At 35.4% G+C, this 13560-nt stretch overlaps 2 protein-coding genes and 1 pseudogene across 3 annotated transcripts in view; 1 reads left to right on the top strand and 2 right to left on the bottom strand.

Moving 5' to 3' along the window:
- LOC125843766 (protein M7) overlaps positions 1 to 13560 on the bottom strand; it is a 236831-nt gene that overhangs the window by 203716 nt on the left and 19555 nt on the right. The gene's annotated exons all lie outside the window — the stretch shown is intronic.
- LOC125843781 (uncharacterized protein C227.17c) lies at positions 530 to 13509 on the bottom strand. Of its 2 annotated transcripts, XM_049522994.1 has the most exons (5): positions 13409 to 13509; positions 10560 to 10689; positions 8166 to 8287; positions 2510 to 2628; positions 530 to 1469 (listed from the first exon to the last, which is right to left on the bottom strand). In XM_049522994.1, exons 3-5 carry the CDS (start codon positions 8254 to 8256, stop codon positions 1359 to 1361), a joined length of 321 nt encoding a protein of 106 aa, XP_049378951.1. In that variant the 5' UTR covers positions 8257 to 8287; positions 10560 to 10689; positions 13409 to 13509; the 3' UTR covers positions 530 to 1358. The 2 variants fall into 2 exon arrangements, with proteins under 2 accessions (XP_049378951.1, XP_049378943.1); XM_049522986.1 differs by lacking the exon at positions 13409 to 13509 and having other exon boundaries at positions 8166 to 8279.
- LOC125843732 (bifunctional L-3-cyanoalanine synthase/cysteine synthase 2, mitochondrial-like) lies at positions 11959 to 12936 on the top strand (annotated as a pseudogene).

Raw genomic sequence — 13560 nt, 5'->3', positions numbered from 1 at the left:
GATCATTTTTCAAGATTGGCACAGGGTTGAAAGAATCATTCAACAGTATGTCTTTACTCTATAGTATTAAATTTAAAGAATATGTTGCTCGTATTAATCAGAAACAATCTATCTATCTTCATAAGGTAGAAGAAATATGTTTGTGTATGCACCATCCTTCTCAGACCTCACTTTTGCGAGATCACATCAGGTATATATGCTGCTCGTACAAGAGTGAACTCATCCAAGGAAAATTTTAGAAACAAAGATCAAACATGTTTTTTTAAAACTTTAATCCAGAATTCTTAAGCTAATTGTCAAACAGCTAGACATTAAATATTTTGTAATGTTCTACTATGTCATAAATAGTGGTCCTCCCTAGAAGCTATGTGTGATGCTTTGTCAAACATAACATGTAAGTAGTTTTGTACTCTCAAAGGTGTTAATTAAAGAGACTATAGCTAGCAAAAATTAAAGATGCTCTATGTAAATGAGATTGATGCATAACACATGAATTTTCTGTGTCATCTACTATTAAAAAAAATATGTAAACGAACTTTTAACTTTTGATGTCAAGCAATTCATATATAGTGCATAAAATTCGAGAGCTATATAGGTAGTTTCGTTACAGCTTTTTTCCCACATCATTTAGGTTCTGGACTCATCATCTTAAGATCTTCCATTGTTGTATCGTTTACTGGACACCGGGTTTCAAGTCTAAACAAGGATATAATATAGCAAAAATCCTCATTGTTGAAATGGGGACTATTATATTTAAAGGACCTTCCATTGCTATAACCATTCACAGCAACACTGGAAGCACATTTTCTAGTCCTTTCACACTCAAGCAAACAGTGTCTGTCGTCAAAGTTACTATCCATGACTAACCTGTTTTTCTTGCATCGTCGGGTGATCTAGGTCATCGGCTAATGTGAGCACCACATGATCCAACGAAGTTGACCATCGAGACCATATGAAAACCATGCAAGACATGTACCTTAGCAGAATCACCATGTACAGGCACTAAGCCAACATTAAAGAAAGATGAATAATGTTTTGTTCCATCTCTTTATATTGCAATGATAAGCTCCATATTCATCTGAGTCTGAATCAGAAGGTCGGCTTTCTCCGACGTTTAACACAACATTAGAATTTGTTCATGCTGCTTCTATCACTCAAAGAAAAAGAGAATTTTCCAACACAGTGTTCCTATTCTAAACATTCCTAAACTGGTGCCTCTTCAGAAACCCACACTTTGATAACCATGCGCTCTATAACATGTTTAAAACAAGCATCATTGGGGAGAAGATTATTTCAAATGATATGATAAACTTTCCCGTATTGATTGCGCAAATGTCTGATGAAAAGGTCTTAGAATTTTACTCTTCATTTAGATGGTCAAAGAGTCCGTTCCAATAAGCCACGGCTTCTTCAGGGGTTCGTGTTGACCACAGCTGAGGCTTCTCTTTCTCACGTGCTTCTAAAATTTCCTGCTTCACATGATCTAATGGTGAGTATGAAAAACAAAATCAACAAAATAATACAGAAAGCAGAAGTGACTTCACGAGCATATATAGGGAAGAAAACCGTCAGTGTGAGTATTTGTTACACTATCAGATCATCTTTACTTGTTGTAGCAGGTAATATATCTCATTATTAAAATTTCAAGTCCCACATGCTTACCTATAAATATCCATTAGATGACCTAATGGTGTAAAAAATTGCATGCACTGACTGTATAAAACTTAAAACTAACAAAATTACCACATGATAAATTTCGTATTTATTGATTAAGAAAAAAAGCCTCTGCATCTGTAATAACATCTCCAGAGAAGCGTCCATCCAAAAAGAGAAATTGCTAGCTCAGCAACCTCATTTGAAGCAAATACCATAGCATAACTGCCTTAGTCAGCAACTCAAGAATGTGGTTGACAAATGAAATCGCAATTAATTTATCAGTCATACTCAAAAATTTGGATGGGTTGAGGCACAACAATTGTAGGTGAGGGGTGACTAGGTGAGGCATTACCTCTGGTTTGGCAAAATTAAATGAACCTTCTCCTAGTTTGTGAAATACCTAAAATGTACCCTCTAGTTTAATCTCATTAAAAGACCTCCTTTACTGTCAATCCCCAGAATTTGAGCAGTTAAATGGAACTATCAACAAATTAAAACTGTTTTTGACAACATAAAAAGCAAAAAAGGAAAGCTGCACATCAGCAAAACTTGCATCCAAGACCTCCCCCAGTTGAGAAGTTTCGTGTTAGTATACCTCCTCCTTCTGATATTATAGCAACAATTATTCTAATCAAAGAGTTGATAATTTGGAGAGACTCAGATTCAATTGCTAGAATGTCTAAACAATAAAATTATATTCCTCATCCTCACAAATCTATGACTTTAAGTAATCTTACAAGCAACACAGGGTTTATTAACTTGTAAAATATATTTTTATTCGCATATTTGAATGACTTGGGCGAAAAAAGAACATCATGAACAGTCCAGAGTATGATGCAAGAGAACACTGTACCTCCACTTCAGAAGACCTTTTGGTTTTCAAAGTCAGACAATCAACAAGACCACTCCATTTCTTACTACAATTATCAAGGGCACCAAGTCTATAGTATTGCTGCATCTGATGGACTGGAGCTGCCACAATATAATTACACATCAGCCTAAACTAATTCTCACAGAAGAAAGTGCATGTAAGAACAGAAGACAAACAGATCTCATATAAGTCCCACTGATATCAACTTTGGACTTGTTCATAAATTCATACAGACATTGCAACCAAAACTTATTTATTAACAACAGCAACATAACAGAATGTATGGTGATGACTGATGAGCCTTCTTTTTCAGTTTAGAATTGTGTTTCTTTCTCAGCATGTAAATGAATCATTTTGTTATTGAAAACGTCTAAATGCATGTCTCTCAAATAAATCATCAGCTTCAATGAATTTCAATCCTAAACAAGGACGGAAAAAGAACAAATAGAAAAGAAGTCGTTAGGAGTGAAAATAGTAGCAAACTATGTAACAAGTGTCATCAGAAATCAAGAGCAAGACTCACATCACTTAAGATACAGCAAGTTACTAGTACAGTATAACCCTATTGTGTTTAATAGTTCCCCTCAGTTGTAGCGGATTAACTAAGATTACTAAAGGCAAGGATCAGTGCAACACTTGTCTTTTGAAGACCCCGGCTTAGCTAAACAGCAGTCTAGATCCTTGAAGAATCTATGCTTGCAAAGCTCTCGTCTGACAACCCCAAGCAGTCTCACATTTGTTAGTATCAAGACTACTAACATATTTTCATAAGCAATTCACTAGCCTCCTGGGTCTACCATTTGTTTAATCAATTATGAAATCGTTGTTTAAGGCAATCATTACAAACAGTAATTTCCCAACTATTCAACGCAAGGTGTCAAAAGATGGGATTCAAGAGTGTTTTCAACTGAAAGGATGATCAAGTGAAATTCTGCTATTGTTTAGTCATCTGTCCATCCTCTCTTTCTCCCTCCATCGTCAAATATATAAATGGATTACATAGTGTATTAGATATTGACTTCAAGTTTATTACAAGTGAGCTTTTTGTTGGAAAGCCTTTGATTCAGGTTCATTTTCCCATTTTTCTAACAAAAGTAACAACATGTTTGGATTGGCTTAAAAGTTGGTCACTACTTTGAAGTCATTTTTAGCTTTTTGGAGTGTTTGGCAAAGTTAAAAATAACTTGAAATAAGCTTAAAATGACTTTTAAAAAGTTAAAAGTTAAAAGTAGGTACTCCCCTACTTTTCACTTTTTAACTTTAAAAGTTACTAAAGTTCGACTTCTTAAAAACTACTTTTTTTAAGTTAAGCCAAGCGGGCTCTAAGTGGGTTACTTTGAATCACAACTCCAACCAATCAGTTCGGAGTTTCATTGGATAAAAAAGTTGGATATTTCTTGTTCTGACATGGCACAAGATCAGGTTGATTGTTGCACTCTAAAGGTTCCAAAGTAGAAAACCTACTTGTTGCACAATAAATTCATAGGTTCTAAAGTGAAACCCCATTCAATCTGCAAAAGAAATGATTGTGATGCAATATCTAGAATCTGCCTTAATCTACCAGCCAGAAAGTACTTCCTAGTTGAAATGATATGAGCTTCGCCTTTCTTTTCTTTATCCCTAATCAAAAAAACAAAACAAAAAAGACTAATGTCAGTTGTAGCACTAGATTTAATAGCCTTTGGCTCATTGCAACCTGTAGCCTATTGCTTTCATAAGTTTGGCATGCACACAGACACACCTCAAGACCCTTATTACTACATCTGAAAGGCTGATCCAAGTGCTATCCTGTGCCATAGACTTCAGCTTGGCAGAATAGAAAATAAATTCCGTTATTGAGCTGGGATAGGGCACCAGTTCCATTCCACCAACAAAAAGGGAGATCCTCCTTCAAACTCATACTTTAGAAAGAGTCTCGTTCAACCTTCTATGTTTTTTATTTTTGAAACTGGTAATGTTGTATTCCTCAGCATTAAGGATGATGCTGGAGACCTTCAAAAGGGGAACAAAACAAACAAAAAACGAGAGAAAGGGAGAAACTACTTACAGGGAGCCTAACAGATCTACAAGCTCTAATTCCTCCATATTTCTTTGTTTACACCAAAAGAATAAAGATACAATACAATTCCATTTAACTCTATGAATGGAATTGGACTTATCTTCAAAACGTCTGCTATTTCTCTCTCTCCACACAGTCCACCAGATGCAATGTGGAATGATTTTCCACCATTTCTGGCTCTTGCTTCCACCTCATCTAATCCAGCAGCTGAGTAGATCTGCAGTGTGCTCAGGCATGGTTCATTTTGTGTCTGTGGGAGTAAAAAATAAATTCCACAACTGAGCAGTGAATTTACAGCGCAAGAAAAGATGACTATTTGTCTCATCAATTTCCCCAAAAAGTTGACATGTAGATACTACAATTCTCCTTTTTTTTCTTCAAAACCTCTTGTGTCAAGCAAGCTTTTCTGACAACCAACCATGTGAAGCATTTTATTTTTGTTGGTGCGATGTTTTTCCAGACATTTTCCCATAAACCTTGTTGTTTTCTGTTTTGTTGTGTATTAACTGTTTCATAGACCCTTTTAACAGTGAAATTTCCATCCTTTTTGTGCTTCCATCTCATAGAATCTGGGGCTGAAGTGGTTCCCGTGAAGTCCCCTATTTCATGGAGTAGGTTGGCCACTCTGTCCACTTCCCAGTCATTCAAGAATCTCCTAAAAGATAGATCCCATCCCTGTTCAGTCCAACACTCTTTGACAGTTGCTTCAGGGTTGTTGCAAATGGTGAACAGGGCCGAAAAAATATCTTTCAGAGGGCTCTGGTTGTTCCATGCATCTTCCCAAAACTTTGTTTTTCTCCCATCTCCCACTTTAATTGTTGTGTTCTCTTTTATCATTGGAAGATCTCTGATTGTTCTCCATACCCCAACCCCATAAGGTAAAGAGCTTTCATTACTGCACCAAGGGTTGTTCTCACCATATTTGCACTTAATTACATCCTTCCATTAAGCCTGTTTTCCATCATTATATCTCCAGAGTCATTTCATCAAAAGGCTATCATTTTGTTTCTTTAGGTTTCAGATACCCAAACCTCCCAAGTACCTATTGTTCAGTGTAGTATCCCATTTCACCAGGTTGTACCCATTGTTCTCCTTACAACCATGCCAAAGGAAATTCCTTCTAAGTTTGTCCAGTTTCTTCAAAACCTTCTTGGGAAGGGGGAACAAGGACATTACATAAGTAGGTAGAGAATCAAGGACTGATTTTATGAGAGTGAGCCTTCCTCCTAGTGATAAGTATTGAGTCTTCCACCGTGACTATTTTTTTACAGCCTTCTCTATTATGCCATCCCATATAGTTATCTCTTCATGCTGGTAACCAAGAGGCATGCCCAAGTCAACTGTAGGCAGATGTTCCACTTTGCATCCTAGTATATCTGCCTAGCTCTGGATGTTTAGCACCTCCTTAATTGGAAAAAGATTACTCTTTCGCCAATTTACTTTCAGGCCAGAAGTGGATTCAAAGAACAGAAGTAACAATCTAATGTGGCTTATCTGTTCCTCAGTAGGTTCACAAAAAATCACTGTATCATCTGCAAAAAGTAGATGACATATTTCCTTGTATTGACCTCTTAACACCTCCTATTTGAAAGCCATTGAATCTTTTGTGTTGAATTGCTCTCCTCATCATACTATCAAATCCTTCCATTGCCAGCACAAAAAGAAATGGGGATAGAGGATCTCCTTGTCTAAGACCCCTACCGGATGGGAAAAAGCCAACTGGTTCTCCATTCATCAAAACAGAAAATTTGACTGTAGTTATGCAAAAATTGATCCAGCCCAACCATTTTTCTCCAAATCCCATTTGTCTGAGTATACTCATCAAGAAATTCCAATTAACATGGTCATATGCCTTTTCAATGTCTAGCTTACACATGACACTAGGTTTATCTCTTTTCATTCTAGAGTTCACACACTCACTAGCAATGAGGGCAGCATCCATAATCTGCCTCCCTTTTATGAATGCCATTTGATGCTTGTTGACTAGCCTGTCCACCACTTTTTTCAGCCTTTCAGTCAATAGCTTTGCTATCACCTTGTATATGCCAGTGATCAGACTTATTGGTCTAAAATCCTTCAGTTCTGATGCCCCTGCTTTCTTAGGAATGAGAGCTACATAAGTTGCATTGAAATTTTTCTCAGTCCTTTCATTAACATGAAAGTCATGTAAAGTATTCTTAATATCCTCTTTGAGCAGATCCCAAAAAGCAAGATAAAAAGACATTGGGAAGCCATCCGGCCCAGGAGATTTTTCCATTGCACACAGCTTGATACTGTCCAGTATTTCTGTCTCTACACACTCTGTAAACATTCTTGTTCTTCTTCAGTTAAACATGTAGGGTTGTCAAGCAGCAATTCTGGTCTCCACACTTCAGATTCCTTGTAAAGATTCTGATAAAAGCTTTGTATGGTCTCCTTAATTTCTACTGAATCACTGATATTATTGTCACCCACTGTCAAGTTGTCAATGGAATTAAACCTTTTATGTGTTGTGGCTATTCTGTGGAAGTACTTCGTATTTTTATCCCAAAGAACCTGAAGATCTTTTTCTCTTTCAAAATCAACAACTAGCAAAGACCTCTTGCACAATATATAGCTCGGATTTTAAATTGTTCACTTGCTTTAATTACTCATGCTATGGATAGGAGCCTAACCCTTTTCCTGTGGGTTTTTGAGCAAGTAGGAGAAAATTATTGGTACACTGTCAAAGATTCTTGAGAGCCATGATGCAACCAGCTTCATATGACCAGGTGGACTGGCAAGATCTGCCTATCATCCACACAACAATCAATATGTCTATATATCATTCACACAGTAATTTGTTTCTTGTAGTGACAAATTAGAAATATGTCAGCTGACAATTGTATTTCTAAACAAGGATTACTGGATATTGGTATCTCGAAACAATGTTCATGACAAATTGAATCCTCACTTACAGACTACAGTAAATACCAAAAGCATAAAACTGATGCCTAACAATTACGTTCTCCAAACGTGCCATTTGGTTGCTATTATTAAATAGTGATTACATGAATTTTGATACCTTAAGCAGAAACCCCTGCACCCTAAACGTAGTTTGACTATGAAGAGAAAAAAATGATGATTTGATTAGGCATACTGGCAGATAAAACATGTGAAAGAATACAAATCAGGTTACACAAAATAAAGATGCATAGCATAAGAGAATATCATTAAGTACAGTAGTACACACACAAAAAAAGTCAGATTCAATCCTTATCACAATTCACAAGAAAGAACCCAATTGAAATAACTAGCCTGCACAGTGTTTGACGAACGATAATGATAATCTGCACTCATTTTCGGTAAAGAAACAAACTCAATCTGAAGTAGCTATAGAAGTAAGAGGAAATAGAAATTAACTGCATTCATTTTTTCGGCCTACACACATTCAGTTTCAACCCTAGGAAGAAGATGCAAGATTCCACATACAACAAACCATCAAACTTTAGGCATCCTTAAGAGGGTCTAAATGACCAGGAGATTTGATGGATTAGAGCATATAAATCCTTTTCAAAATTACAGTCAACAAATGAATAAAGCTAAAGAAATTCAACTTACAGTAGCAGAACCAGAGTGCATCGAAGTAAGTGGTGCATGACACTCCTCTTCGTGGTTGCTTTTCTGAACTCATCTGAACTTCTCCTGACATTGAAGATCAATTTCCGGCTGAAGCTGAATCACTGTTAGAAATTTTGATAGCTGTGTTTAGAGAATATGGATGATTGAGGTAAACTCCCCCCCCCCCCCNCCCCCCCCCCCCCCCTTCAACACACACGCACACACAAACCCCATAAACCATTTTAAACAGGATTGAACATAATTTAGTTGAGATTTGAAAGGAAAAAAAGAAAGAAATACTTGAAGTTAAGATAAAAAGGGAAATTTACATGAGAACAAAATTCACGTTTTGTGAGTGGAAACTTGAAAAACTCCAATAATCACCCACTGTTCCCAGGAGAGAGAAGGAACATTAGATAGGAGCATTAGAAAACACACATAATGTTTAAGATCTAAATGATTAATATTCATATCTAATGTTGCTTCTCTCTCCAATAAAATTCATTTAGATCTTAAACATTATGTGTACTTTTTATTTTACAATCACTTAATAGGTCTAAATAGATCTGAATGATTAAGGTCTATAACAAAGTTATATGATATTAACTGCTGCTACATAAATCAGCATCTCCTGGCTTAGCATTGTAGTTTCCATCTGTCTAAAATCAGTTAAGATAGAAATTAAGAAAACTACAACTAGAAGAAACCAATAAAAGGCACAAAGAACAATACTCCTCTCTATGTTCTGAAGAGAACCAAAAGGATAATAATTAAAGGGAATTTACTTCAAGATGGGCATTAGTGCAACCAATTTTAACTATTGTCATGAATAGACATCAGAGGCAATGAATCTGCTGAAAAGCAGAAACTAAGGAAATGATAATATTATGACAAAGAAATGATAACTATGCTAGCTTGTCTTTGATTTTAATCATCCTAAATTGAAAAGAAGAAACTACGAAAATGTTAATATTATGACAAGGACTACTACAAACAGTATACAATGAAGATACAATAGCATATTTTATTAAACATTAGTCACTATCTATTTCTTCTTTGAATTTTTCCTCATTCTCCTCGGTTCTTGAACCTCAAGTCAAATAAGGAGTGTAAACTATAAAACCAGAAAATGCAGTATGGTAAACCCATTGTCCAGCAACCAGGCCCTCAGACTGTTAGGCATGGGGTATCAGCGTAAATAATCCAAAGGTTATCAATAGATCGGTGGAATCAACACGAAGAGCATATTTTATTTCCAATTCCCATGGTCTTAAATTCATCATCAATAAGTCAGGTTCGGCTCTGGAATGACTCTTCCTCTTTCTTTTGACCAAAGTAGTCAATCTTCCTATTTTTATTCTAGAAAAAATAAAAGTATTTCCCATTGATCTAAACATTAGAAAGGGGGAAACAAGTGAATGAGAACAAGCAGAGTAGAAGTAAGCAAGTGACAAACTGGATGCATAAGCAGATAAATCTGTTCTATAAATACATATGAATAACATTCTTCTTTAAAAATGCTAAAAAAAATATGACGCATCAAATAAATAGAGGGAGTACTAAATTATTTCAATTTACCAAGGTTGTAGCATCTAAATGAACAAGATGCAACTTGACTTTGAAGTGTAGTGAACAAAGTAAAAGAAGGCAAAGAGTACAACACAAAAGAAGAAGGAATAGGCTTATCCACAATCCTATATTCTCTTCAAATCCTCCTAAGCTAAAGGCTAAGACCAATGGCATGATAGACAATAAACTAGATGAACATGGATAAAGCTAAATGACATAAAACCTTATTTTCGAAAAGCAACAACACCCACATGCACCACCTTCAAATTATTTACATTAACAAACAAGTAGATTCATAGCAACATCCCTCAAAGCTTGATGTTTTCCCCTATATACAGATTAGCTATAACCAGACAAACCAAAAAGGGAAAATCAAAATGACAAAGAACAAAAGGCAACTCTCCCTCCTCCTTTTGATTTTGAGCATCTGCCTCAGCACACAAATGCCCAGACCCACAGCCTCAACACACAAACGCCCAATTCCCAGTCATAATCAAACACCAATTATCCAATAATGATGAAAATGATAAAAAATTTTAATAAAATCAGCTGAAATCACAGCAAACAATAGCCAAAGCACACAAATAACCAAAAATCATGAAATACCCATTAGGGTAAACAAGCTCATAACCTGACTTGAAAGGACAAGCTAAAATTTTGAAATCTGTTAAGGAAATCTTTGAAGAAGGTACACAGATGGCTAGCAATTGATAAGCTTCAAAGTAAAAATCTAGAAGAATGTAAAGAGACAACCAAAAATTAGTCAAAATTGAATTCACACAGGGAAGAAACAAACATTACAGAACAAAGAGAACTGTAAATTACCTGTAATGTAAAACCCTAAATAGCAAGATTCCACCGGCAAACAGTCGGAGAGTGGCAAGGGAAGCCACCGACGACCTTTTTGGGGGGTTGGATTTCTGCCTTGGAGCCACTGTCGATCGGCTATATTTTTCTATGAGTTTCAACAAAAAAAAAACGATGAACTTAATTGTTTAAAATTCAGATATTAATATAACACCTTAATATTGTATTTAGATCAGCATATTTCTACGTACTTAATGAATGTCTTAAATTAGATTTTCTAATTTCAGTTATTAAATTTAATTTCTCAGTCTAAATATTTATTATATAGCTCTTAATTATTAAGTATACTAGATGATGTGTGCCCATGCAAGGCACGGGTCCGTATCCTACATCATTGTTTGTTTAGCCGTTAGAATTTCTCAAGATTTTCTTCAATAAAAATCACATAGAAAACAAAGTAACAAATCAAATAACCATGCATATGAGTTGACATAATGCATCTAACTAAGAAGCAAACACGGACACTTTACAACATAATTAAGAGTTTGAGACACAGAGAAGTAAACGTATAAAATTAAATCTAAGTGTCTTATAACTTTACCATTTCCAGTTCATTTAGTACAAAATTGCTTCTACAATATTTCTTTTTCTAGGCAAGCAGCAAGGTGTTTTCACTTGACAGGAAAGCATATCCCTCTTTAAATGGCATTCCTGGAGCAACACTTCATAATGTAGCTCCAAACCAAAATTTTTGCAAAAAAGGGTTCTAGATTTGTATTTGACAGCATTCCGGATGTACTATCCAAGACCTCCACGTTCCAAAATGTTCATACTGACTATCAATCTTCTAGAAAGATTTTAACCCAAGATCTTGAGGTCTTAGACCCTTCTTTGTATCTGCAGTACATTGCTGATAATCGCCTGGAGAACAATCCGTGGCATGGAGAATTTGTTTTATCCTTCATACTTCAAACTCATATTAAAGAGACAGGAGATGATTAATTGTCCATTCCTCTTGGCCAAATTCCAATTAAACTTAAGCTTATCCGAAAAATCAAATCTCAGCCATCTTATACAAAACAACAACATTAAAAGATTGCACTGTTACCTAACTTAACACTTGTAAACCTCAATTATATAAAGGAATCAATCATCGGCCAGAGTCCTAAAGTAAAGACATATAAAAGCTACTAAACAAATAACCTGATGAAGGTGAATTGGCCAATAAAGTAAACTAAACAGCTCAAGTAAAGGTAAACTATCTACTTATGAGTAAATAGAAAAAATATGCAGAATAAACTTATATATTTAGTCAATAAAAAGTCTATTCATACATGAATAAAAATGTATAATCTTCATAACATGAAAGAAAACGAAAAAGTAAAAGGTACTGTACCAGTTTGAAACGGAGGAGAAATTTTCACAGGTAATTACTTGTGTGTAGTTTGAAAATTGATTGGCTTGGTCTTAAAATCTAATACATTTGAAAATTAAAACAAAACAATGGCAACAGATTCAACACACATTCATTTTGATCTCTAACATATTTGTTGATTATTATTTATAATTAGAGGACGTTGATTGAGCAAACATCAGGAAATATGGGGATCAGTATGGCATTTATGACAGCAATGAAAGGCCACAAAATGGTTTTGACAATGTCTTCGTACACGAGCATGGAGAGGATAGCATTTGGAGCAGATTTAATCCTCACCGATCCAACAAAAGGGATGGCAGGCACTGTTAAGAAGGCTTATGAAATTTTGGAATCTACACCTAATGTTTTCATGCTTCAACAATTTTCCAACCATGTAAACACTCGGGTAATTTTAAGAAACTTAACTTAATTAATATATTCTCTATTTTACTACAGAATTCTCAATTGCTTCATATCGAAAACAACTTCATTTTGACACAATTGGCCCTGAAATATGGGAAGAAACTCTAGGTAATGTTGACATATTTATCATAGGAATACTGGTGTTGGAAAGTATCTCAAATCTAAAAATCCTAATGTCAAGTTAAATATATACTATAATGTAGTACTCTTGATTCCTCAAGACAGAATCAGTAAACATCCAAGATAATCCCATGTCAAGAAATTGAGAACAATCCTATGTCAAAAATAGTTAACGTTATGCTTATATGGACTCGAGCCAACTGAAAACAATATATAGAATGGTGTAAAAGCAGGACCTCATCATATAACGGAAAATGGGGTCGGATTCAAGCTAGATATTCCTGACATGGATCTAATGGAGGAACACTTGCACTGGAAAATAAGTGAAGGGTTTCCTCTCTAAATATAACCAAAGTTCCACAATCCCTTAGAAACGAAGTTGGTGATTATGATATAATAGAGCTAATAAGTTTAATTTCCTACAGAAGAATCAAGGATTACCTCAACTAACAACCACGTATCAAGTGTAATTCCACAAGTGGAGTCCAGAGAGGGTGGTGCAACGATTATCTCAAGCAAAATGATATTTCTTCCTGGGAAAAACTTACGCTTGAGGAATCACCAAATACCAGAAGTTGACACATACCAACAGTTAGCCAAAGAATTTTTGCCTCAGATTTTCTCCAACACAGGACTACTTCTGTAATTAGTTTGTACCAAAAGATAATACTAAGAAAACACCATTAGGGTATTTCCATCAGCGATTTTCTAAAGCAAAATACATCAGAAGAGTCACCAAACAATAATCATCCAAATAAGTAATTAGAGTATCAATTTATGTATAGATATATATATGTGAAGGTCACATAAACATACTTAGGTAAAAATTTACCCACAAACAAGTGCAATAAGAGAAATTAATAGGAGAAAACAATTATCGCGAAAGAATAGACGAAAAAACGGACACCTGATTACAACCTGAGATGAAGATGGAATATGAGAAGGAGACCAGAGAGCTTGAGCATGGGAAAAAGAAGAGAGTCGGCAAAGGAGCATTGCAGATGCAGAACACACTTGAGATTTTCAATGGAAAAGACTATGAAATACCTAAAATACCCC

The sequence above is a fragment of the Solanum stenotomum genome, chromosome 1 (assembly GCF_019186545.1).
Source record: "Solanum stenotomum isolate F172 chromosome 1, ASM1918654v1, whole genome shotgun sequence".
Classification (NCBI taxonomy): Eukaryota; Viridiplantae; Streptophyta; class Magnoliopsida; order Solanales; family Solanaceae; genus Solanum; species Solanum stenotomum.
The sequence above is the reverse complement of the archived record's forward strand: the minus strand, read 5'-3'. Positions and strand labels throughout refer to the sequence as shown.

Excerpts from the sequence above, each read along its gene's own strand:
- LOC125843781 (XM_049522994.1), bottom strand. The coding sequence starts at position 8,256 with ATGTCAGGAGAAGTTCAGATGAGTTCAGAAAAGCAACCACGAAGAGGA. Across the intron at positions 2,629-8,165 it reads TGCACTCTGGTTCTGCTACT|CTCCAGTCCATCAGATGCAG; the intron begins GTAAGTTGAATT and ends ATATTGTGGCAG. Across the intron at positions 1,470-2,509 it reads AAAGGTCTTCTGAAGTGGAG|GAAATTTTAGAAGCACGTGA; the intron begins GTACAGTGTTCT and ends CATGTGAAGCAG.